Source organism: Urocampus carinirostris, chromosome 16, assembly GCF_059441175.1.
Source record: "Urocampus carinirostris isolate Australia breed hairy pipefish chromosome 16, RoL_Ucar_1.0, whole genome shotgun sequence".
Classification (NCBI taxonomy): domain Eukaryota; kingdom Metazoa; phylum Chordata; class Actinopteri; order Syngnathiformes; family Syngnathidae; genus Urocampus; species Urocampus carinirostris.
In genome coordinates this window covers 29,158,900-29,184,222 of record NC_142364.1, presented here as the reverse complement: position 1 = coordinate 29,184,222, position 25,323 = coordinate 29,158,900, and the positions used below count along the sequence as shown (strand labels likewise).

The window sequence follows — 25,323 nt, the reverse complement described above, 5'->3', positions numbered from 1 at the left end:
TTTATACTGTGCAGTGCAAGTTCCTGCAATGAAACGTAAATGCATTTAAGTATAAAAACTGTAGTGACTGAAAGTAATTTGGTCATAAATTTGTGGTATTAAAAATAAGTATTTCAACATGGACAATACCTCTCTGTCAATTATCACTTTGATAAAGACATCAATTTTCCAGAGAACACAATTTGGCCCAGAATAAAGGTAAAATCAATCATATCGATACACAAACTCTTGGTTTTTATTAACACTATCATAAAATTCTCAATTCAAACCACTCTCAACTTTTTGGGTCAACTTGATCCAATTCATAATTTAAAAAAACAACAACACATCTGCGTACAGTACCAGAAAAATGGTGCAGTTTTGTCTTGGACACGGACATCAGAAAATTAAATAGACTGTAGGGCGGACAAAATTACATCTGAACGTAAACAGACATTTGGTCATATCCACATGCAAAGATATGCAATCAATTATAAAAGCTTAGAGAAAAAGGGGGAGATTAAGATTTCTTACATTATAGGGGTGGGAGAAAAAGATTTTATCGGAACAATCAATGCTAAAACTAGTGGCCAGAAAAGTCAGCCACCTGAGTGAATTTCACAAATTACTCAACACTTGACAGAGAGCCACCTCACACACGTCAACATTGTAACATCCCTCCTTTATTCATTAAACATTAAAATTATGTTTTAAAAAAAATATTTAAAGATTTCTTTTGAAGTGCACAAAGGACTTTAGCCATACCTACTGGAAAGGTGGTGCGATGTGTGCAGGAGGAACTCGACGTATTTAAAACAAAATAAAGCTTAGTAAAAAACAGAAAACCCTGAGTTAAATAAATGACAAAATTGCGAGTCACACTGTCAGTGCATGACTAAAATAATGGCAGTTTTTTCGTCTTTGGTAGTGCATTTTTATATGCACAGTGGAAGAGCGAGAGTCTCAGGTATTCTGCCACTTTAAAAAAAATATATATATATATTTCAAAGTATACCTTTGATGTCATCATTTTTATCCATTTTACCCACCTGAGAAGAATTTGTCGCAGATAGTTTCTGCCAAAGGTTAATACCAGAAACGGGGAAAGCGCAACAGTTTTACATTTCACCAGTTTCCATCCGTTAAATGTTCTCAGCTCTTTCAGAAACCTCCCTGATGCTGCTCTGAGGTCCGACTCGCGATGCAGGGCGCCTCCGAATGCTCCTGCCGGAAGCGATGAGATCCGCGTATCCTCGAGAATGGGAAAAGGCATAGCCCGAACGGCGGGAACGTGCGCCACGTTGAAAGCCCGTTGGCCTTTTCTTTGACTCCTGTTGCATTTCCAACTCATATCTTTTTCTATTTCTCTGGATCTTGAGAACAAAAGTGGAGGGGGTTTGATTATACAACTATGGCTTCCATGACAGGCTGGTGAGGGTGCAAGTTTGACGTTACCTTGTCTCCAATGGAAGGAAAGATGATTTTATGGAGGAACTGGATACAGATGACAGGCAGCAGGCTGATGCCCACAGTGAGGATGATGGTTAACCACAAGTAAGGCTGGCGGAGGGCATTTGATGCTGCTCCTGAGAATTGAAAAAAATCGTGCCATTTTGTAGATTATCGTAAATTCCCGACTATAGAGCTTCTACTTCTTTTGCTACACTTTAAACAATGCAGCTTTAGATACGGTGTTGCTTTTTCGTGGCGGAGCAGAGGTAAACGGTGCGCTGTTCTTTTCCACAACGCACTGCAGTGACATCCGAAAACGATTTGATGCCGTTTGAAAGAAGAAATTAGTCCATGTGTTTTGCCAACATTATTTATATAATACATACATACCAGGAGCAAAGTGGGAGCTTTGACAGTACATATTCAATATTTACCACATACTTACTATAATTTTTTTTTAACTTCTCCACCCTCACACAAAGTCCTAAATTTAAACATTTAAATCATAGGTAAGATCTTAAGCCGAAGCTTAAGATAGCAATCATTACAGAAAGATCGGGACGGGACTAAAATGTCAATCATTATGTTAAAGTCCAGCTGGGCTTCTATCTCAGCACCTTTTTTTTAAATAATTATTATCTTCCAGTCATTGTTTTTCTTTGTCGCTCTGCTTCGTTCTATCTTAAAGTGCGCTCGGTTTTTAAGGACGTACTGCCACGGTGTTTATGGTTCAATTTTTAACCTGTCAAAAGGACAGACAGCTTTAAGTTTCCCCGTTACCTCTTAAAAAAAATAATTAAAAAAAAAATAGATCAGTCAATGATCAAAAACTGTCAGTTAATGTAACCTCTGCCTGAACAGAAATCTAAACAATGTAAATGTTTGTACAGTTTTGTTAAACTTAAATGTTGTTACAAAAGTCAGGCTTCTATAATTCATCAGAAATCCCTTTCCTTTTCCAAAGTCCTCGAAAAAAAAGATACGAAATTTTGGGTTCGCTTCGGGCCCAGTCCTGCAAGTTAATTGGTCGGGTTTGGACTAGGTCGGGTTTTAATACTCGCAAACTTTGTGTCAGGCTAGATTTTTTAGAGACAATTTTACCTCCGATTTGAATTGAACAGCAGTGTTAATTAACAATCGCCGTCATTTTCAGGATATGGAAATGTCCTTTAATCCTCGAGGAACGATGACAAGCGAATGCAAGTTACTGTAGCAATGATCAATAACAATAACAAAAATATACACGTCTGTATTGCAATATGTCAGTATTCTCCACAGTATGGATACACTGGTGCTGTCATCCAGAAATACTGTGTATGGCTCCCATTTTACAAGAGGCAGCCCTCATTCGCGTTTGATTTTGGCGCGGTGGTAAATATGTGCTCATCTTTCTAATCGCCTTCTTGAAAGGTCACAAAATCTGAAAACACGTAAACTTTGAGCAGAACAGAAAAACGACACAACTGAAAACAGGATCTGGTGTGCGGGGACACGGCGCAATTGGCGTTTTGCAGGCAAAATTCCTACGCGGCTGGCGCCAGGTCTGCGCGAGGCATAAAATGTAAGAAATGGACGTAAAGTAGTTCATTTTTATGGCTGTTTAAGCCCTGGCTTAAAAACCAGCTTGTACAAAAAACAAATTGAGTTTCGTTCCTTAAATTTGAGTATGCACCTTTTAATTGATTGTGTTCCAAAATTTAAGGTTAACTAAAGACTGAAGTTGAGGCAGAGGAAGGCGCTAGATGACCCACTGACCTGTGAATGTAAATTGTTGGGGGAAGATGACGTGAATGCCAGCACTGTGCAAGTCAAACATAATGCCGAAGTAGATGGCTATGCTACCTATAACAGCAAAACAGTTGACAAAGGTCCAGTAGGAGGTATCCAATGAGATCTAGAGGCATCAAGAGAAGGGGTTGTTACTGGAGATACGCACACACTGATCAGTGTCTCTTCTAAAAATTTGTGTCGTTCTTTTGTGGCCAAATTATCAGAATTACAATATTACTCTATCAGGAAATTAGTTTTCTGTCCAGATTGGAGGGCCCGTCAACAGATTATAAACTGTAGATTAGAAGGTTGCATTGCTGCCCAAGTCCATTTAAAAAAATAAATAAAAGTAATTGGGGCACCTTTTTGCCATGTAATACATTCATAACTTTTATGTAATTAGAACAAATTTTATTAGAAACAAATAATTCCTTAAAAGGACGAACAGATAATTTTGACCACTTAATTTTTACGTTTTCCGATTAAATAGAAATGTTTATTTATGTATACATATCATCTTTTTTTCAAAAAAATAATCTTATTTGTTGATATAAATTAGAGAAAAATAATGCAGGGAAAGAGATCGATGACACAGGAAAAGAGGGAGAAAGATAAGGAGATCTAAAGAGATATACATGGAGAGAAAGAGGGGAGAAAAATAGGAGAGAGAAAGAAAGAGCAAAAAAGTAGGAAAGATGAAACAGAGAGGGAGAGAGAAAGATGAAAAAAGAGAAAGGAAAAGAGAAAAAACCACAATGAAAGAGAAATAAAGAGAAACTGAGAAAAAGAGGGAAAGAGAGGATGATAGAGAGAGAGAATACGAGAGGGAAAAGAGGAAAATAAGGAGAGAATGAGCAAAAGAGAAAATTAAAGAGAAAGAGAGATGAGGGAATCAATAGACAAAGAGACAGAGAAAGGTAAGCAATTTTCACCCAGAATAATAACCCCATAAAATACCAAAATCAAAATGCTAGTATAGTCAGAAAAATAATGAAACATAAGTTAATGTTGTACTTGGTTACCAAAAAAAAGGGCAAAAAAAATCAGAGGGTACATAAATTGAAACAAATTAAGGAACATTTCAGTAAATGAGGAAAAACAACCACAAATATAGGTCAAACTTAACCGATCCAATCTTCGAGTCACTGACCTGTAGATTGACTGTAAAAACCAACGATGAGGCAGTGACTACGGCAAAGGACTGATAGTCAGAGGGGGCTTCTCCATCTTGGCCCATGGTTTGCAAAAATGCTCCATAAGGGATGAAGAAGATAATAAGGGATACGAATATTCCATGGAACAAGCTGATAAAAAAGTTTTTGTAGTTGAAATAGGTCCCCTTCTGACCAGGCAGATAAAGTTTGGGGAATTTCAGGCTTAGTCTGTCATTGACGTCCTGCAGAAAATACAAATGGATTTTTTCAGAATATGCAGACCTTAGTGGATAGTGACTCTGAAGCTACTAGAGCAGAATGTGCATTGTCAACCTTGCAAATAAAATAAATGGCCTTTTTATTTTTATCCCTGCAACAAACAAAACAAACTACATCCACTGGATGACAATAGGTACAAAAACAAGTATCCACTTCATTCATAGAACAAATAGATTGTTTTCGTGAATTATCATTCTTTAAATCTTGCGAATACTAAAACAACAAAATTTATCACCAGGCATGAAGAGTCAGGTTTAAAAAAGGTGAAAAGGGTGTGGAGGAAATACCGAATTTGTTCATAATAAATACCTCTAATTTGTTCTATGACACATTGGTATAAAAATTTGGTTTAACCTTTTCCAGCTCAAACTAAGCATTGAAAGTGAAAAATGTTGAATATATGCGGTGATAATTCAAATCATTTATAACCATGAAAACAATACCAACATAAAATTTTACAATGTATTAATATAATGTCCTTCAAAGTACGATTTGTCATAAGATACACCAAAGAGTGGTGCTTTTATCTTGAAGGACAACTTTTTGTTTTCCTAATTCTTCATCATTTGTCCCCAGTACCGTGCGATAATGGGATAAAGTCTAATTCGTGTTACACACGAATAAATGCAGTACTCCTACCTGCGTGAACTACCCCATTTTGAAATCAAAAGGCAACACCTCAAATGCCCAATTCATTCTGGGAAATCTCACTATATTCTCTCCCCACCTCAAAACATTTTATCCTCGGATCCATACATAGGCCACCCTCTTTGACTTCAAAACAGTACATTTCTCCATAAGGTGAGAGATTTTCATGCCTTTATCACATAATAAAATGTTGCAAATCTATGTACTGCTGATGTCCAGCAGAAACGGCGCAGCTCACAATAACTATTCTGTTGGTTATTCTACTTGTGTCATTTATCCAATGTATGGAAAAATGTAAAAAGGTTGGAAATGGCCTGCTTTCATTAATTTATTTTATTTGTTAAGAAAACATATGATTCGGTAACAAGCGACATTCTAGTTTCTTGTAACACTCAGTTTGTCAATATAAAAAAAAACGTATTTTTATACAACTTCTTTTTGGTAAGGGGCCGGTCACACAGCCGTTTGCGGCTGAATCACGGCTAAAAATTTTTTTTTTGCCCGTGGTGGAAAATGCGCAAAATTGGCCAACCCGCTGTTCATCGGTGGTATGCCCACAAAACAGACGCCGACGACTGTTCCGCTTCCTCATCGCGTCATTTCTGCGTCATTTTCTCGTGTGGACCACGGGTATAAAAGCTCCCGAGCCGGTGTTGTGCCCAAATCTGACTCCTACGCAACACCCACACCGCCCCACCCCCTCGCGTGACTTTTTCATCCACGTTAACAAACGCATTTTGTAGAATACGGTCGCGCTTTATTGTTTAAATATACGCGTTATATAGACTAGGATCTCCCAATTGTTATAATTAGCTCGCTTTATAGTTTTAATAAGCGTTTTATATATAATACGATCGCTTTCGTTGGAAGCGCAGCAGAATGCGCGTTCACGCGAGGGGGGGAGGGTTTACCGTTCGATTACGTTCACAACAAAAACAAAGACGGAATGGTTTAATTTGTATTACATTTCCAACAAATGCAAGACGAAGTGGTTTTGGTTATATGTTCGCCGTTACATTCCCTATAAGTGAGATAAAACGAGGTAAAAGCGGTTGTATTAGCGAGGGGATGCATATCTCGGCACCGGGCTGTAGAAATCATAACCGCACAAGACACAGTCCCGTGAAGATCAAGATTTCAAGCTATGGCATCATTTTTATTTTATTATCTTGAAAAGAAATGTCAAGATATAAAAATGGATTAAGACGAGGTCACTATGCTGAAGGGGGGGGGGGGATTCTTTAAGGGTTATTGTTCTATCTTCTTTATTCATTATTCTTTATCCGTTATCGATTAGTTAATAGGCAGCACGGCGGCGCAGTGGTTAGCGCTTGTGCGGCACAGTTCATGTCATGGGAACCTGTCGTGGGTTCAAATCCAGCTCCAGACTTCCTGTGCGGAGTTTGTATGTTCTCCCCGTGCTTGCGTGGGTTTCCTCCGGGCACTCCGGTTTCCTCCCACGTTCCAAAAACATGCATTTCAGGTGAATTGGCCGGTCCAAATTGTCCCTAGGTGTGAATGAGCGAATGCATTGTCTGTCCCTGTGTGCCCTGCGATTGGCTGGCAACCAGTTCAGGGTGTCCCCTGCCCGGAGATGGCTGGGATGGGCTCCAGCCCCCCCGCGACCCTAATGAGGATAAGCGGTACGGCTGATGAGATGAGATGGGAGATGAGATTAGTTAATAATACGTTACAAAGCTTAGGAGCCGGGACTCTTACTCTCAGCCAAAAGGCCAAGCTAAGGTCCTAGCATTAAAGCCTTGCTGAGACGATTGCACCGAAAGATTTATTCGAAATGGAGAAACTACACTGACGGGGATCCATGTTCACCCCCTTGACGTCACGAGCACAACTGACGTGTGCTCGGCATTCGCGCTGTTTATACGCGGAGAAAGGCGTTTGACTGTCACACGCGTAACACGCTAATTTCACGTAATAACACCGCGATACAGGCGCAGAACATGCTATTACCATGCTCCACCCACGATTACCCGCTGAAATTTCCCGTCCTACCCATGTGTTAGCACGCCCTGGCCGCGGCCAGAGCACGTCGTTCCGCGTCATTTCCTCGTGTTGACCACGTGTGCGGCACGCGGTTTAACACGTGCTCAAACTTTTGAGCAGCCCAAAAGTTTTGAGCGCGGCCAACCACGTGAAAATTTCCGACCGCGAGTAAAGCACTGCTCTATCTCGTCTATATGGCGGTCTCAAAACGTCCAACAGCGCCCAACTGTATCTGCTCAGTTCAGCCTCAATACGCTCGTGAAAGGCTGTGTACCCGCGCTCTGAATACTTGAGCAGCGCCAAACAATTTCGCGCTGCCACCCGCGCGCGAATTTCCGACCTCGTGTTAAGCACCGCTGTATCTCGTCTGAATGGCGATCTCAGGGCGCCCAATAGCGTCCGCCTCAAAGGCAGAAATTTCTGGCCGTGATTCAGCCGCAAATGTCTGTGTGACCGGCCCCTAACATAATTAATGTAATTGATATTCAAAATTTTAAAAAGCATTCAACTAGAATTAACCCACTTAAGTACTCAAAGGCTGATCGTTAGCTACAGCTTAAACACATTGCTGCAAATCTTGAAACTTTTGTACCTCAACTGCTCAATAAGAAAATCTACAGCACAGTAGCACACCTTTAATTCTTTGTCCTTACAGTAAATCCTGCTGGTGTCATTGTATTTACAAAGCAGACACACCTCACAGTGGAAAAATGTTCCGACCTGTATTGTGATCTGCATGAATATTTGGCTAGAGTGGAGAAACATTTGTTTCAGATGTAATCATAGTTAAATCCACTCGTGTAAACTGGTCCTATGACCGCTTTAGTTTTACCTGATCAAGAAGTCCAACTAGAAGAACAGGTAAGCTGCTGTAGAATAGATTGTAGAGTGTGATGAACCAGTCCTCATATGCCACCTAAGGGACAAAATAATTAAAAAATGATTAGTAAAAATACTGAATCGGTGATCAGCAGGCATTAATGTCAACATTTGTAAGACACGGTCCTGACCTGTGCAGAGTATCCGCTGAAGAAAGAGTACCAGAAATGGACCAGCGTGAAGGCAAAGTTTTTGAAGAAGAAGAACCGAAGGAACTTGCACATTCGGATGTAAGACCAGCGTCCATGCACAAGTAGGAGTCGTTGCAGGTAACGGAACTGAGCAAACGCAAAATCACTGGACATGACGGCCTGCATCCCTTCTTGACCACTGATGCCGACACCAATATCTGCGGCTGGGTGAGAGGCAAGTAAAAAAAGAGGTGTTAATAAGTGGACCATTAAATTGTGAAGTGGATACCCACAGATTAATGATGCATTGATGAAAAATCATCCATTTAACCATTTTTTATTTTATTACTTTATAATTTTGGATCCTGTATATTTAAAATAACAGCAAATAGAATGCAAACCAATTGGAGCTTTGAGATATGCAGACAAAAAGAGAATCGTTAATTAATAAAACTAGCGATGTGACACACTATTTCTATGTGATGCTGCACACAACTAAGCTGTGTGTCTCAAAAGTTAATTTTTGATTTATAGGTTAATCTAGCCAAATAATGATTTGCAGACTGATTTTAGAAGATCAGACTTGCACAGGCTTTATTACGATAAATGTCATTTGAGATTGTTTGTTGCTCCCTGTGAATATTAATGCAAGACTGTACTACACATTTTCAGACGTACTTTTTATCATGTTGACATCATTAGCTCCATCTCCTATGGACAAGGTAACTGCGTTCTTGTACTTTTTAACCAAGCTGACCACATTAGCTTTTTGCTTTGGTGTCACGCGACAGCAAATCACAGATTCACACTCGCAGGCCATGTCCACAAAGTCAATCTGGGGAGAAAAATCAATCTGGTGATCATGAAAACTCAAAAAGGCCTTCCAATTCCTGTTTAGTATTTGTTTATTTTTTAACCTGTCTCATCTCCTTCTCCCATTCATTCATTGGCTGTCCATCTTGAGGGCTGCTGGGAGGCGGTCGCTTCCCCAGACGACGAAGACGCAAACGGCGACGTTTCTTCTTCTTTTCATACAGGATCTCATTCTGAGAAAATGACGAAAAATAGGATGTCAAATGTGTCTTCAAGGATTGTTCGGAGTCTAGAAGGCAACATTGTCTTTAATGACATAGTCCGTCTTTTTCTTGGGTACAATATCATTTTTTTTTTGTGAAAACATTTTCCTTTGGAATTCAAACAAGTTAGTCAAAATCAATGAGTAGGTTTTTTTCACCAGCTATGCATGTTACTATTGCTTTAAAATGATTGATTTTAGAATCATTAATTCTTGACAGATCATTTTGCATAGGGTGCGTCTTTTAACCAATAAAAACCCATTTCAATAAATTTTCATTGGGTGAGTTTTATTGCTTAAAATCCTTATTACCATTGTCCAGACTGACTGTTAAAAATCAAGTTTTTTGGGAGGGCATCATCGCACAGCTCTAATGTTCCACCATTATTCGAAAAACACAGCAAGGAAATTTTAGCGAAGGAAAGGAACATTTACTTTGCATTTTAAACAATCCAAAAAGTAGTCTGAAAATATATTACCAGCCACCCTCCAGTGATGATGAGAGCATTTTTGCCTGGCTCAGGGAAGAATGGCTCTGCAGGTTTCTTTTTGCCTCTGCTAGGAGTCGGAGGCTCCTGTCTCCTCTTAGCTTGTCGGAGACTCAGCTGTTCACTGGTGACCGAAAAAAAACAATGTATTCGAGATCAGTAAAATGAGACTGTGGTGTTCATTAAAATTCGTTAAAACTTACTTAACATCCTCTCCATAGTGAAGGTGCATGTCGTCTGTCAAAAGGGAGCATGAAAATCCAATGTTCTCTGCGGTTTCTGAAAGAAGGAAATAAAATGGAGAAATGACTCATGAGCAAAATGTATTTAATTGTATAGTGTCACCTGATAGTTGATTTGTCAATTATTCAAGCCAGTGCAACACTTTTTTTGTTTCACTGTGTTCCTCATTTAGTTTACATGCACAATAGTCAAAGTCATCAATTTTCAATTGGCAGAAAAACAGTGCCCCTTCACCCCGCAATATGAACGAACCATATGGGAAGAAATCACCCACATCTTCTAACTGTTGTTTTGAGGTTAAGTACCTTTCTTATCCCCAGTCAAAACCCAGATCTTGATGTCAGCCTTCGCCAGTTTAGCAATAGTTTCTGGTACTCCTTCTTGAAGTTTGTCTTCAATGGCTGTTGCTCCAATCAGCTGGACAAAAAACAAAGTTGATAAGGCTCCCTCAGTTTAACTTTACAGATTTTCAATATATGGCAAAGAGATTTATTGAAGTACTGTATTTTTCCCTTCATAAATTCATTGGAACAGTATCTCCAACATAAAATGTATAAATTCCACAGCGAAAATTGTGTATGTTTGCAACTAAGATGTACAAAACAAGAGTCAACAAATAGATGTTGACCAGAGATATCAATCTACAGACCAAAAAAAAAAAAAGTTGAGGTTAGATGAGGGTATTAGATTGCTGCAGAACCACATCACCCACTAAATTCCAATAGGTATTTAACATGACAATTAATTATGTACTTTGAAAAGGTTTTTTTGACATTTTAAAACAATACAATATTTGTCATTTCTCACTCACAATGAAATTTTTCTCAATCATCTCATACACTTGATCGAGGGCAGCCTCTCTGTTGACCATGGTCACTTGAGCCTCCATGTGTCTCCGGGACCAGGCTTCATACTCGCTGCTGCTGATGTCTTTGTAGCACAAGCAAAGTGTTCGCAGCGTTTCGTTGGCAAATTTCTGCAGTGTACATAGCACAGATCTCAAAAACTACCTTTACATTTCATATACTCAGTGCTGGAAAGGAAATAAAACATTTGAGTCTTTGAAATCAGAGATAAGTAAAACGAGCTCACGTCTAGGGCAGTTTGAGTGGACTCCTTGTAATTAGAATTAGGAGAAAGTCGTTGGTAGATGACTGTATCAGCCCCTTTGCAATAAAGACGTATGCGACCATCTGGTAACTTCACTGAAAGCCCAAAATATTAGGATTAAAATTTCATTCATTTACACCTTGAATTGGGTAACAAAATGATTTGTTTGACTCATACAGATGATGGACATGCGTTTGCGGTCAGAGTTGAAGTCGAGGAGAGCCAACATCTCGTAGGTTTTCTCTTGTTCCATTTCTCTGATGGTGATTGTGTCTTGAGTTCGTGAAAGAAAGACAAAACCAAAGTTGCGAGCAGCAGTTACTAGCGCGCCCTCATCTGGAGATGCTGCTTGGTACACCAACTCGCCTGAGGACAAAAAAAATAGATCAAAATGTTTAAGCCATTTCTCATCTCGTTGCATACAATATTTAACAACAATAATATAAATTACAATAAAGGAAATTCAATACATAATTAGATTTAGAATACAAACTGGATAATCATACTGAAACGTGGACTAGATAATAAAAAAATCAATAAATAGTCATGAATACCGTCCTTGTTGTCAACCATGACAGTGTGACAAAGAGAGAGAAGTCTGAAGAATTCAATCGCCTCTTTATCCTTCTTCGATCTCATACTGGCAACGAGGGAATTATCCATGAATTGGAACTTTTTGTCAGCATATTGATTCCAACTCCAGTCCACTGGCTTTAATAAAGAGCAGAGTTGACAACTGTAGTTGCATTTAAATGTATTTCTAATCTAGTGCAATGATTCAAATGACATACTTTCTTTTTTGTCTTACCTTTCCACGGTCCAAGCGCACTCCCTCAGCAGTGGTTGGGTCACCTGTTGGGAATCAGACAAAATGTTAACGCAACAATATTTTGTGTCACAGGTAAGCATGGAATATGCTCATTACCATAGCTCCGTCCAGCGATGGTGCACTTTTTGAACTGCATGATGTTCTGCGTCAGCGTCCCCGTTTTGTCTGAGAAAATGTATTCAATCTGTCCGAGCTGCTCATTTAGGGTGGTGGTCCGAGCCTAAGAAGAATTGGATCAGAAGGTATGTTTAGCAACCTGTCAGGATGTTAATTTTTAAAATAGGACTTGTTAAAAAATAACCAATGTCACAAAAAGTTTTTATTTGCTAGTTTACAATGCATCCTAAATGTACCTTTGCTGGTGTGTCTTTCTCTGCATAGTACATCTGCAAATCCCAGTTGATAAAATTACTTTGGCCAAGACGGATTACTTCCACACTGAACAAAGACCAAGGAAAGACATTTTACACATGTGTGTGCCTGTTGTTTGGTTAGCATCAAGAACAACAATGTATTGTCATAAAGATTGTCACTTTAGAACCGAGTAAACCCCATTCGAGACATATTCCAGCCTCCTCCACAGGACATTGACAGCCATATTACAGAGAAAACAGTAGGGTGGAATATATTTCATCATTAGACTCAGATAATCTATTGATACTTAATCTTTTTTACTAACCTGACATAGAGTGAAATAGGCACCATCGTGTTCAGAACGATAAGGTAGCCCCAAAAGCTGAGAAATCCGCGATAAGAGACTGAATCATCTCTTCCATCATTCAAATACCAGGCTTTGGCCCCTACTTCCTCATACCAAAAGCTGTGACCAATAGCAAGTCCTGCAGCCACCAAAATCAGCAGGACAAAAATCTGTGGAGTCGTCACATATACACAGGTTTCTAACTTAGTTTTGAGATTGAATGATTCTATGACAATAACTAACATATTTGAAGCAGGACATTGTGACATATTATGCCACAATTGCAATTTTAAACTTACTGAACAACAAAAACTAAAACAAAAGAGTCAAATTATAACCATTGTATTTAACTTCAACTCACAGTATAGACCATATAGTTCATCAGCTCATCAATCTTGGTCCTCTTAAACCTTGTCTTCCCACCATTTCGCATGATTTTTGTATCAGCACCTACAAGGGAAAGATGATTGCAAAAATATACAAATTTTGACGGTGGCAATTCAAAACAGGAAAATTCTGATTGAGTTTACATCTTCATAATATTCCAACCTGCAAAGATGACAAGACCGTGACAGTCTTCTGTGTTTCTGATTTTGCAACCCCGTAGCAACATATTGTCCAGGTCCAACGGGTAACGTTGTTGTTTCCAATGCATCACCCCTGTAAACTTATCCAAACGGTTGTTGGGCTCCTCACATTCAATCAATGCTATGAAATAAATGGGATACAATTAATTAACACATTCCTTTTGATGCAGCCCGTTTATCTCAAAAGAAATCCGAATGGAAACTTCTACAAAGCAAAATTTGTATGTCTCTCGTCAACAGAAAAATAATGATTTAAAGTAGCTCAAAATATATTGGTGCCATTAAAAAAAGGATGTTACCATCAAACTGAGCCATTTGACGTTCCTCCTGCAGCCTTTCATCAGTCACTCGAAGTCCCATCCTAAACTTAAGGTTGGTTTCTCTGAAAGGGGCGCGGAAGCAAAACAACTTATTATGTTTATTGCTCACCAGAATTCAGTGACGCTGATTAATGGCATACAGCAAGAACTTTCTATATCTGTACTTTGTATCTAATAGTGATACCCTTTGAGGTTAGACTACAAATGTTTGAATAAAAGGTGTGTCTAACTTCTTTCAAAATAGCCACATAGGTCAAAGACAAATAGAAACATATTTGCAGTAGTGGTAAATGACAACGAGTAATGTGTGGACACAGCACTTGTGGTCGGAAAACAGACATAAACCTTTGTTTCACAATTACACAACACTCAACAGTTCTGTTGCATTCCCAGAGTTAATGTTTCCAGTGGTTTTGTTCCATTTGTTTGATATCAAGTTAAAAGCCTCACCCATCAAGTTCTGCTGTTTCCACATAGCACAGGCTGTTCGGGTTAGAGCTAGATAACAGCAACATGTCTGCCTGAGAAAACAAAAAATTAAATTAGACACTAGACAGTTCAAACAAGATGCCTGGGTAACCTAGTTTGCCTGTGTAACACATTGCATTAGTTAAAATTGGACGAGGTAGGTAGAGTAGTGGTTAACCGGGGTAAATACACTGTGCATTTCAACCAAATCAGAGAAACTATTAATAATAATAATAATAATAATAATTTCCTTTGTATTGTCATTCTTTGTAACAATGTACACAGAACGAAATGTCGATACACCTGACCCGTTGTAGCGAGCCGATGCAGCCAACAGCAGCCTAAGCATATAAAGGGACTTTTTATCATATCAAGATTCTTATTTTTTAGGTATTTGTGTTTGACTTTAATCTTTCTGAATTACAGCTTACCTTCAGGGAAAAAAATATCTAAGAAATAATACTAGTACCAATGACATTTCGTTCATGTAAAAAAAAAACTGTATTTTAGCCTTTTGCTTTAAAAAAAATACCGTATCATTTTAGAGTATGTTGCAAACAAGTTAAATGAAACATCACTATTTTTATCAATTAAAAATTAATTTTGTCAGACTTAATGACATTCATCTGTACACTTTGGGGGCTTGTCCTTAGTTAGGTCATGTCAAACAATTATTCATACCCACATTCTTGTGAACTACGGGTAAGTGACACGTGACATACCGGAATAAAATCGTTTTTCTTTAGACGAATGACATCTCCAACTTCAATGTGTCTCCACTTTGACTCTTGGAACCTGAGTGACGAACACAAAAACAGAATATTGTTGCAGTTTGTCAATTAACTTGAATATACATCGATCTAAAAATTATGAAATCAACTTCATATAAAATTTTATTTAAAATGTATATTAAAAAAAGAAACAACTGATTTCATGCTTTTTTGTGAAGTTGTATTTTTCAAATACATTTTCTTTAAACTCCAAAAATGTATAGAAAGAAAATATGAGCAAGCACTGACCGTCCATCAAGTAAGACTTCACACTTTCTATTATTTATCTCCTTGTCCATTCTGTGTCGAGCCTGAAGGTTAAATGCGAGGAAAAGAGAATATGACTTAAGGTTAACTTAAAGAATTTCAAAATAATATCCTCCGTGGGCTTTCAGTAATCCTAACAAGACATTTTGATTGGTATTGCATTTGTGGAATATGAGTAAGGAAGCAAATTCTTTTCGTTTTTATTCTCGTTTAGGGGCAGCCTTTTTTGGACTTGCTGTCGAGGAATGACATGTCCTCAGAATAACAGCCTATCAAAGTTTACTCCCTTTTTGATGCGGAGTAATGTTGGCTTGTTAACTGAAGCATGAGTAAAATCAACATCAAAACATGTTGAAAGAACTGTCTGCCCAGAGTGATGGATTAAATCAATACAACACGATGTTGAACCTTTAACTTTACATAATATAAGGAATAAAACAAGTTTTGTGAGCTTAAACTAATATAAATCTCCAAGCCAAACATCTAGTGTGTTGCCATTTCTACAAAATATATGAAAATTTCAAGTTGCGATAGATGTTTTGAGGTTAAACACAGACATCTTACATAAATTCCTTATAGTTTCAGAAGGAACATGATGCTGTCAACAAGTTATTTTCCTTACAAGATCATCCACCAGGTCTTTGATGGCAGTTACACCCAGAACAACAACCAGAGGAATCAGAGTTGTGTACCAAGGCAGAGTCGTGACAGCTGGAATACACTAGAAAGACAAAAGATGCCGTTTGTTTGGTTAGGCATTTAATCAAGATTTCCGACATGAGGTAGACTTCCTGTCCCACTTAAGGATTCATTCTCAAAAGTCATGCAACATTCAACTGTAACGTCACTGGATGAATGCAGATTTACCTGTAAGATGAGCAAAGCCAAGAAGTAGACATTGGCAACTCTCTTAAACTGCTCATACAAGTTGAGGGGAATGAACGTGAGCACATTGTATTTGTACGTCTTAATGGCATTTCCCTGTGACAATAACAATTGATATTAAGTACCAAGACAGGAAGAGCAAAAAGGCAAAACAATTCAACAATGTTAATCAAATGTCATTTTGGTACTGTGGTGACAGGACATGCTTAGACGATGGGCTGAGTACCATAAAACTATTCACTATTCATAACTCTTACGTAAATGAAGTAACGGATGTTTTAAGTTTCAAATTTGGAGCACTAGTAGTGTAATTACGTTTTTTTCTAGGTTGTGTTTTCAAAAGTGCAACAAGCAATTGCAAATCACTAATAACAGGAAGTACAATGCGGCAGAAACAAGCACATTAGGAGAAATCTGGAGAGATTTACACAGAAAATAAAGTCACTTAGTATAATAGGTAATCTGTTACTGTTGGCAGTGTGTTTTTTTAAAGTCATTCATTTTGTTCAAGCAAGAATTTGGCAAGGACTAGTATAAAACTGGAAAAAAAAAATAAACAAATATATTTTGGGGCTCTGTGATGTAATGTATCAGCCTGGTAAGTCGTGATTGTGTGGGAACTTACGGAGTATCTGCTCTTCTTGATGCACAAACATACTTTTTTGTCAAATTCTGGTAGGTGGTGGTAACTTCGGTCATTGGCTTTCACCTTCCAGTTAATCTCTAGAGAGAAAAAATATACAAACGTCAGCTTTTACAATGGGGTATTTAGTTGTCGAAGATGTGACAATACAAATGCAAAACATATCAGAATACCTTTACTTATTGCACTTCAACATACATTATTTGTGACTTTAAAATATTTTTCTTTCTCATTTCTTCTTTTGATAAAATAAGAGATAACTCTGAATACTGCCTGTGTACAATACAATTCCCTAAATTCATAATGCGCACCGCAACTTTAAGCTAAAAAAATGTGTGTACACACAAATAAATACAGAATAAGTTAAAAAAAAATTGTGTGCAACCCAGTACCAAATAACACACAGCTCTGTGGTTGCCGGCCACCGTTCTATAACATTTAGTGTAGACCTGAAAAGGGTGCACCCCACAACAAACTCAAGGTTATATGTGTTAATTTTGAACTTGCACTCAATCTCAACAAGAACACACTATTGTGGATAACAATTTAGATGGAGTGATCATCTTACCACTGGGTCGGACTTCTACAGGAGGTTGCGGGGCTCCTGGTGCCGGCTCTACTTCTTCGTCTGTGCTTATGTCAAGCTCATCGTCTGTCTCATCATCGCTGTACGGCATGACCTCATCATTGGGCCTTGCAGTCCCAAGGGTGCCCGCCTGGCGCGAACTCATTTTCACACAGCGGATATTTCTGAGAACGAAAAAAATTGATTTTAGAAACCTTACTTTGAGTTTCTTGGCCTGGAAAAGGAATGTGCACCACTGGGCTGTACTTGTCCAAGACATGCCATAGGAAATGGTGCCCCTACGGCCCCAGTGGTTAAGGGATCCAAACAACCAAACCAACCCACCAATACTTTCTGCGGTGGTTTTATAATGCAAACACTTAATTAGAACATACTGTAAAGCACCCTTGTGCTTCATAAAAATGTACAGTGGGACCTCGCTACTTCGCGGTTCCAGAAATTCGAGGGTCTAAAAAATAATAAAATAAAATAATTTTAAAAATATATATATATATATATATATTTTTTAAGCATTTTTGAAGGGGCGTCGCTACTTCGCGGATTTTCACTCTTCGCGGGTGGTTTTGGTCCCCATTAACTGTGATAACCGAGGGATTACTGTATATGGACCAGAGGGGTGCAACTAATGATTATTACAATAATCTATCAATCTGTCGATTATTTCTTTGAATAATCGGATTTTTCAAAAACACATTTTTAATTCCTGCTTCTTTTTTCAAATATTAAAATTTTTGACATGTAGAAAAATAGTGCACCAAACGGCTGAATGTACTATTGTATTAAATAATAAAAAAGTCAATTGTGTGTCAAATATCTTGGAAATAAATAGTAAAAGCTGGACTCATGCAACAAATGTAAACAGTCACTGGTTGACTACTTAAATATGTTTTGGTCTTGTCACAAACTTAATTTCTTTTGGATTACAATTTTTCAAATTATTAAGTAAAGTCCTTGACTTCCCAATATGCCCCGACCCAATCATTGCCCTCTTTGGAGCCTCGCCACTACCGCGCCAATCTAGACCAGCACAAATTGCTATTTACTTTTCCAACCTACTTGCGAGGAGACAAATCCTCCTCAAGTGGACACATAAATCCCCTCCAACACCAGACAGATGGATGCAGGAAATACTGCAAAATGTGAAGCTTGACCAAATCTGACTCTCCCTTAAAATGTTCTCTACAAGTCAGACCTGGAAACTCTTTTAATTACACATAGACATAGACAAACAGTTTGATATAGATGGTCATTAGCTATGAGCTGTCAACATCCCCCTTTGTATGTTTTATCTTATTCTTAATGAATATATATATATATATATATATATATATTCACATTATTTTATTTTATTTTTTATTAAATATTTTATTCTTTTATTCCTATTATCATTAACAAATTAGTTGATTATTACTGTTATTTATTTGTATTATGTATTTGTTTAATGGTCATTATGCATACATCTCCACAATTCTCATTTTATTGATTTACCTAATTACTTATTACTTATTAAATGTATACATTTTATTATTGTTTTCATACATTTATAGCCACTTTTAGCCTACTTATGCATTTTAGTTTTTGGATTGTGTGAATGTGTTGCTGAAAATGTTTTTAAATTGTAAGTGGGATATACTGTAATCAAATTGTTTTTTAAAAAGTCTTGGGGCCCCCTCTGTCGGACTTAAGTGTTACTACACGTATTAAGGGCAACGTCAGAAAGAATAATGATAAAACTTGTTGCCAACGCTTATCAATCAATCGATTTTAATCTATTTTATCTCTTCGTTGTTGCAACCCTAAAAGGCTTAGACTATAAAATACTAGTGAGTGATAAGGCCTACTTAACAATATAACAAACAGCAATTGAGACATGGGAATCATGATTGGACTATGGAACTGAAGAAATCCATGGCTTATTTTCTCTTCAGGGTTCAGACTTGCATGCTTTGTTGTCTGTCGCAACTGATGTTTTTTCTTTCAGTTAAACAAGACGCCACAAAAAACACCAACACAGAGAAATTGTTTACATATTATATTAAGGTAGACATTTATTACTCGTTTATCGTAAAGGTTAGGTTCCAGAATGAACCTGTGATAGGCAAAATCCGCAAATTAGAAAAATGAATTGTTTTTAAAAAGTTATATCATTAAAAACTATTATTTAATACAAAGAACATACCATTTTACGGACTCAAGCATTTGTTTTAAAAAAAAAAAAAAAGTACTGTATGAAAAAAAAAAAAAAAACTTTTAACAATTAACTACTGTACCGTCTAATTATAATAAGCAGCGTGACTGTTAAGACGTTGAGAAACAGAACATGAAATGAAATTATCTGCATTTATAAAGCGCTTTTCAAGTCAAGACTTCCCAAAGCGCTTTACAGTGTGCTTCACATTTCCCAATAGTGGCCTTGTATAGCAGCCATGTAAGACGCTAACCTGCTTATTGGGGGTATTAGGGGTTCAGTGTCTTACCCAAGGACACTTCGACATGTAACACAGACGAGCCGGGATTCGAACTAGGATCCCTTGATCCCAAGACGAGCACTCTACCTCCTGAGCTACTGCCCCAACATAATGCACAATACAGATCCTTTGAGTAGAGAAAATGTGAAAAATAAAACGCGGCATAGCAAGGTATTTCTTTATCCTGTTTTCTTTTGAATAGCCCATCTACAGAGTTCAAATAAGTTGGTTTGGTGACAGTTATCGCTACAAGTGATCAACCTTTGTGTTAATATTGTAATGAGAATACAAAGGTACCTTGCAACTGTGCAATTAGTAAACATTAAGAAAAGTGTCAATATTTTGAAGTGAAATAAATTTAGATCATTTTAGATAACTTAATCACACATGCAAAACATAACTACCGTATTTTCCGGACAATGACTAAAAAACCCAAATTGGCCAGAAATGTTCAAGTGCGCAAAGTCCAATTCATCATAAGCTACAGTAAAAAGTTGTTTTGCATTCTCCAACATTAGTCTCTGGCACCGTGAGCAAGAATAGTGTGACAATGAAATCAAATCTAATGCCTTTTAGTATGTCATCTGAATTACTGGTATGGTGGTTGTGTTTAGGTAATTAAAATCTGTAGCTCTTACTGTAGGTTTAATTCCATGTGTCTTATAGTCCAGTGAGACTTGTATGTAAAAAAATATATGACAAAAAGACTTAATTTGGGGGGTGCACCTAATAATCCAGAGCACCTTATGGTGTGGAAAATACGGCACTTCACCGGTTGTGTCACTAGACTCAAAAAACAGGTTCAGTGGAATCTGGCTAATGTAGTTATGGAAACAATGGGCTGAGGCGGGGTAAGCAATCGGCAAAGTGGGACAGAGGAGAGCTCGCGTTGGTGACAACAGTGAAACCTGAGAGCGTCAGGGGGTGTCTCAGGTCTTGTTCAGACAGGTAAGGTTAAAAGCAAATAACAGGAAAGTCACAAGGATGCTGCTCAGTGAGCAAGTTATGGCCGAAGGGGATAGTTTGAAAGCTGGCATGCTCTGTGGGCATATGAATGCAACACAATTTTAATACAATAAAAGATCAAATTGCTGTTCAAAAACAACTATGCTAGCAGCAATAAATATGGACAAATGGTCTTTAGACTTTAGCGATTGATGCAAGTTAGGAGTCTTTCAGACTTCAAGCATAGAAATGTCAACACAGCTACAATTTTTGAATCAATCAAAACTTAAATGTGGTGAGCCCAATTAGGCAGAATTTAGTCATGGGGTTCTCACCATGTTGAGATTAGATGATAAAATCTATTACTCAATGTGATATTAGGAGAAAAATGCTATATTAGAATAAACCTTGGTATTGTTCTTTCCTTGCCATTATAATGCAATATTATTTTTCAATTATTGACAATTTGTTACATATTTGAGTAATTTCAGAAAGTGCCAACAAGACAATTTACCAACAGAATCAAATGAGGTCTGTTCACTTTGATTCGAGTCACCGATGAAATTGTTCTAGCAGTTCTCGCAGCAGGAATCAAACTAATGAAATCCGTTAAATGCCAGGCCACTGAGACCTCATGCTGGTTCATCTCCTCTGCATGGCTCCAATAAAACAGCATGCATATTCATATTGGCGAGAAAAAATGTGAAGTTCCTCATAAAGAGGAGTGTGTTTGGAGCTACAACTATCATCAATCAAGTAGTGAAGCTGTCAACTACTGACAGTACAACGCAACAGCATTAGGGTTCAAATAGGGCAGGCTGTAAAAGTACTACCTTTATATTTCGATGTGGAAAGATACAAAACTACTTCTGTGGACATAAACCACAATGGCATCACATATTACTAACAGTTAATAACACTTGAATAGCGGTATAAACTAAAATTGAGTTTGGCTAATCTTGGCTTGTTGTAAAATCTATGATGCGGTTATCTATCTAGCTCATGGCTAATAATCAACACACTGATCATAAATAATGAATGTGTAATTGGATTAGGGAAACCTTCATTATTGATAAATAAGTCAACTTTGAAAAATAGTCATTAACTTTGTATATAAATTCAATAACATGAGAAATAAATAAAATATGTATTATTGTCTCGAAACGTTCAGTACTGTATTGCATTCAGTCCCTAATTTATCATTTGCCAAGTCATTTTTTCTCCCTTGAGGACGCAGAAAGTATTTCCATAATCAAAACTTTAGCTCAGTGCTTGTTTAGGATAAACAGTGGCGCAGGTCACTAGACGTTGGCTGCACTGTGTTGAAATACAACATTCTTGTGGACTTTTCAGCAGCAAAAGTGGTTCAAAAAGTAAAGATTAAAGCTATAAAAACACATTCTGTCTAGCCATTTTTTGTGTGTTCTATGCTGCTATAAGAGATTATGGGGTTTCATTACACTGTCTGTTGTGACTGACAAATATTTTAGCAAACATGTTCTTTTTAAGATGGCATCATAAAGTGTTTTTGTTAAGTTACATTAAAACACTATACAATAGTTAACAACAAAGGAATTATTTTACAATTTAGGAAAACCCAAAAAAAAAAAAAAAAAAAAACAAAAAAAAAAAAAAGAGTTGATGCGCTACCAACACACCCTTCTTTGGAACTACAACTTCAGGAAGTTGGCAACGGGGTCCTGAGTTTTACAAGTCATCTAGAGAAAAATTTGTGATGTGATAAAAAGTGACCTTTGTGCACCACAGCAATATCGTGGTAAAACAGAAAGCCTTTTTTTCTGGTTAGGGCAATTAAGATAAAGAATCTGAATTTACTAAAGATGTGGTGTGTGTTCTTACAAGCCAATTGGTATTAAGTTTTTATTCATACATTGTATCTACATAATGAAGAATAGTTTAATGACTTATTGGTATGTTTGTCGACACACCAAGGAAGGACTAAATTCAATAAAATTCATGATGAAAACAAGTATGTAAATATTTTTTATCTGTAGATTATTTTCTCACTTAAAAGGGTAAACTAATTTATTTCTTCTCTTTAGTCCTTGGATTGTACTGTACAACATTGGTTAAAAGTAGCATTGTAAAAAACACATCAATGATTATTTGGTTATTGGTTTGGTCTATAGGTATACCGTGTCAGACAACACTCAAATGTATAGATCTTTATTTTACAAAATAAAAATGAACGACTACAGTTGGGCAGGAAGCATCCACCTTCCAAATAATACGTATTTGAAAAGAACCAAAAACAGTAGCAGAAATATCACCCACATATGTGGACTGGCCATAATTTTAAGAGGAGGCTGTAGTATTTAGCACTTCCTAGTGGTAAAACGAACTTCAACATCTAATGTTAATAAAATAAAAAGATCAATATCTATCAAATAAAGATTCATTTTTAAAAAAAATCGTAGGTCAAGAAATTTGCATTTATTTGACATAGCATGAGTGTCACCCAAAGAGAGCTGTCATTATTTTACGCCACCCTGTTCCTACAGGTACCCGAAAAAGGCCGGGCGAAAACATTAAAAGAAAAATGGTGCAGTTGGGTCACTTACGTCTCCGGAGTTTGTAGTCTTTATTGTGTTCTTAGCACGTTTCTGATTGACCTACACAATTCAGGGACGTCTAGTGGTCAAATACACACAGTCTCTTTGAGGGTTGTTGATAAAAACATGAAATTTGACCAAATGTATTATTAATGACATTATTAAATATTTTTTCTCAAATTAACGCAAAGATAAACGATATACCATGGAAGACATTAGGAATTAGGTGAATATTTATATTTTGTCTGCAGTAATTCTGAGGATATGGTGAATTTAAAACCAATTATTGATTACTTATAAAGTTCAAAATACATTTTATAAACAAAAGGTTGTGAGTAATTAATTTGTTGCGCACATAGTATAAACACAGTATTTAGTTCAAAAATATTTTACTGAAGCCCAAAATTACTGTGAAAATTAATATTGTTTGAAAAAGTAGTGAGAAGGGCATTTGTGGACACACAGGTTTTATATGGCAACGTATTTCAACAAGTGTGTCATGAAGGTTTGTCTAGCAGGCCGCAGGAATTTTGCCCAATTTTATTTTGGAAAAAAACTGTTGCTGTTCAGTACATTTGCTTTGTTCCAGTGATAAGCTGAGTGAGCATAACATTTTTCCATAATATTTGGTGGCAAACGTGTGTGTGTATATATATATATATATATATATATACATATATACACACACACCAATTATTCGTTTATGAGTTAGTAAAGTATATTCTATAATTTATTTTATTTGACAAAAGTGTTCAACATTTCACTGCAAATTATATCTAATAAAATAAAGTACAAATCTTGCCCATAATTTTGCCAAATTGATTTATTTTCTTAATCAACCATTAAAAATTAGAATGGAATACATCTAAAGTACTTTCACTGGAAATTTATTTGTTTTTGGTTATTTTTGTGTTATTTTTCTAGAACTTCGATTGATATGCTCTACTTGAAAAACTGGTTAAAAAAAATTGTAAAATAACAAATTATTAACCAAAATAAATTATCTCTATTACATCCTGAGCTACAATGACCACAAGGGATAAACACATTATGCTGTCAATTTAGTAAGCATGATCATTTGAGCTTTAGAAAAATAAACATGAAAATGGTGCCAGGAACTAATTTTCTAACACCGGCAGTGTGCCTTAAGATAGTTTAAATGGACATTGTGTATTATTTAGCACCTCCTATTGGTTAAAAAAACAAATAATTTAAAGAAAAAAAATCAAATAAAAATAATGATAAAGAAACTGATTTGAATGATAAGAAAAAATGCATCAACTATCATATAAACGTGCGTAAACATGTAATTTTTTTCCATAACGTGACGCTCACCGAGAAGGAGCTGAAATGATTGTCCGCCATCTTTCCGCTAAGGGTACACCAAAAAAAGACAAACCTTGCGAAAGGCAGTGCAGAAAATTGAGAAAAAAAGATGTAGCCTCACAGTTTGGACACTTAAGAATCTCTGAAGTTTGTATTACAGCTTGTGATTTGCGGCCCTCGCATTTGGTTCCACTGCACAATAGGGCAATATCAAGTGCTCAAATATTACACAGTGTCCCTTTAAGGAAAAGTGTGCCTTGGCACAATAAATGTTGGAAAACTGTGATATCAGATAAAGGCTTTTGAGAATTTGGATTGTATTTTTTTTTCAATTGAACAAACGTCCAAATGCTATTAATACTAATATGTGGTTTATATACAGTGGAAAATAATAAAAACAGTACGGTTATGTCGAAGATTTAAATGAAACAATCAGCAGTCGACCAGGTGAACCCACGACACTCCCTTTAACGGGTTTGGCACTCTTTGGAACCAAACTGAAAGGTACTCATTTATAAACTCTAATTCAATGTTAAATTGAACTTACGTGGTCTTTCGATGGTTGATAAAAACAAATTCAAGCGGAGAAATTGAAGCCTTTTTAGGTGTCGGGCCACTGTGTCACCGCACCATGTTTTTGTCTTCTTCCTGCTTGAAGTGAAGCTTGGCGGCACCCCGCCCTTCCTCCTTTAGTCCTCCCCCACGTAAGCTTACCTGCCTTGCCTCCCACTAACCCACGCAACT

The 25,323-nt window shown here is 37.0% G+C and overlaps 2 protein-coding genes across 2 annotated transcripts in view; one reads left to right on the top strand and one right to left on the bottom strand.

Moving 5' to 3' along the window:
• Positions 1-211: 211 nt before the first annotated feature.
• atp8b1 (ATPase phospholipid transporting 8B1) overlaps positions 212-25,323 on the bottom strand; it is a 25,213-nt gene continuing 101 nt past the window's right edge. Inside the window, exons 1-30 of the mRNA XM_088320267.1 lie at positions 25,127-25,323; positions 17,250-17,431; positions 16,664-16,761; positions 16,021-16,134; positions 15,776-15,874; positions 15,136-15,197; positions 14,839-14,911; positions 14,099-14,169; positions 13,628-13,710; positions 13,291-13,449; positions 13,103-13,191; positions 12,721-12,911; positions 12,395-12,479; positions 12,138-12,261; positions 12,021-12,064; positions 11,767-11,923; positions 11,390-11,578; positions 11,195-11,307; positions 10,914-11,078; positions 10,408-10,519; positions 10,063-10,138; positions 9,851-9,983; positions 9,214-9,342; positions 8,975-9,131; positions 8,297-8,520; positions 8,119-8,202; positions 4,352-4,597; positions 3,187-3,325; positions 1,435-1,565; positions 212-1,352 (exon numbers count right to left, since the gene is read on the bottom strand). The exon at positions 25,127-25,323 is cut by the window's right edge and continues 101 nt beyond it. Coding sequence (XP_088176393.1) covers positions 1,122-1,352; positions 1,435-1,565; positions 3,187-3,325; positions 4,352-4,597; positions 8,119-8,202; positions 8,297-8,520; positions 8,975-9,131; positions 9,214-9,342; positions 9,851-9,983; positions 10,063-10,138; positions 10,408-10,519; positions 10,914-11,078; positions 11,195-11,307; positions 11,390-11,578; positions 11,767-11,923; positions 12,021-12,064; positions 12,138-12,261; positions 12,395-12,479; positions 12,721-12,911; positions 13,103-13,191; positions 13,291-13,449; positions 13,628-13,710; positions 14,099-14,169; positions 14,839-14,911; positions 15,136-15,197; positions 15,776-15,874; positions 16,021-16,134; positions 16,664-16,761; positions 17,250-17,412 — 3,741 coding nt within the window. The 5' untranslated portion in view covers positions 17,413-17,431; positions 25,127-25,323 and the 3' untranslated portion in view covers positions 212-1,121. The remainder of the gene's footprint in view (positions 1,353-1,434; positions 1,566-3,186; positions 3,326-4,351; positions 4,598-8,118; positions 8,203-8,296; positions 8,521-8,974; positions 9,132-9,213; positions 9,343-9,850; positions 9,984-10,062; positions 10,139-10,407; positions 10,520-10,913; positions 11,079-11,194; positions 11,308-11,389; positions 11,579-11,766; positions 11,924-12,020; positions 12,065-12,137; positions 12,262-12,394; positions 12,480-12,720; positions 12,912-13,102; positions 13,192-13,290; positions 13,450-13,627; positions 13,711-14,098; positions 14,170-14,838; positions 14,912-15,135; positions 15,198-15,775; positions 15,875-16,020; positions 16,135-16,663; positions 16,762-17,249; positions 17,432-25,126) is intronic.
• Positions 25,257-25,323, top strand: part of txnl1 (thioredoxin-like 1) — a 12,688-nt gene continuing 12,621 nt past the window's right edge. Inside the window, exon 1 of the mRNA XM_088320269.1 lies at positions 25,257-25,323. This exon is cut by the window's right edge and continues 132 nt beyond it. The gene's annotated coding sequence lies outside the window, so the exon portion shown is untranslated.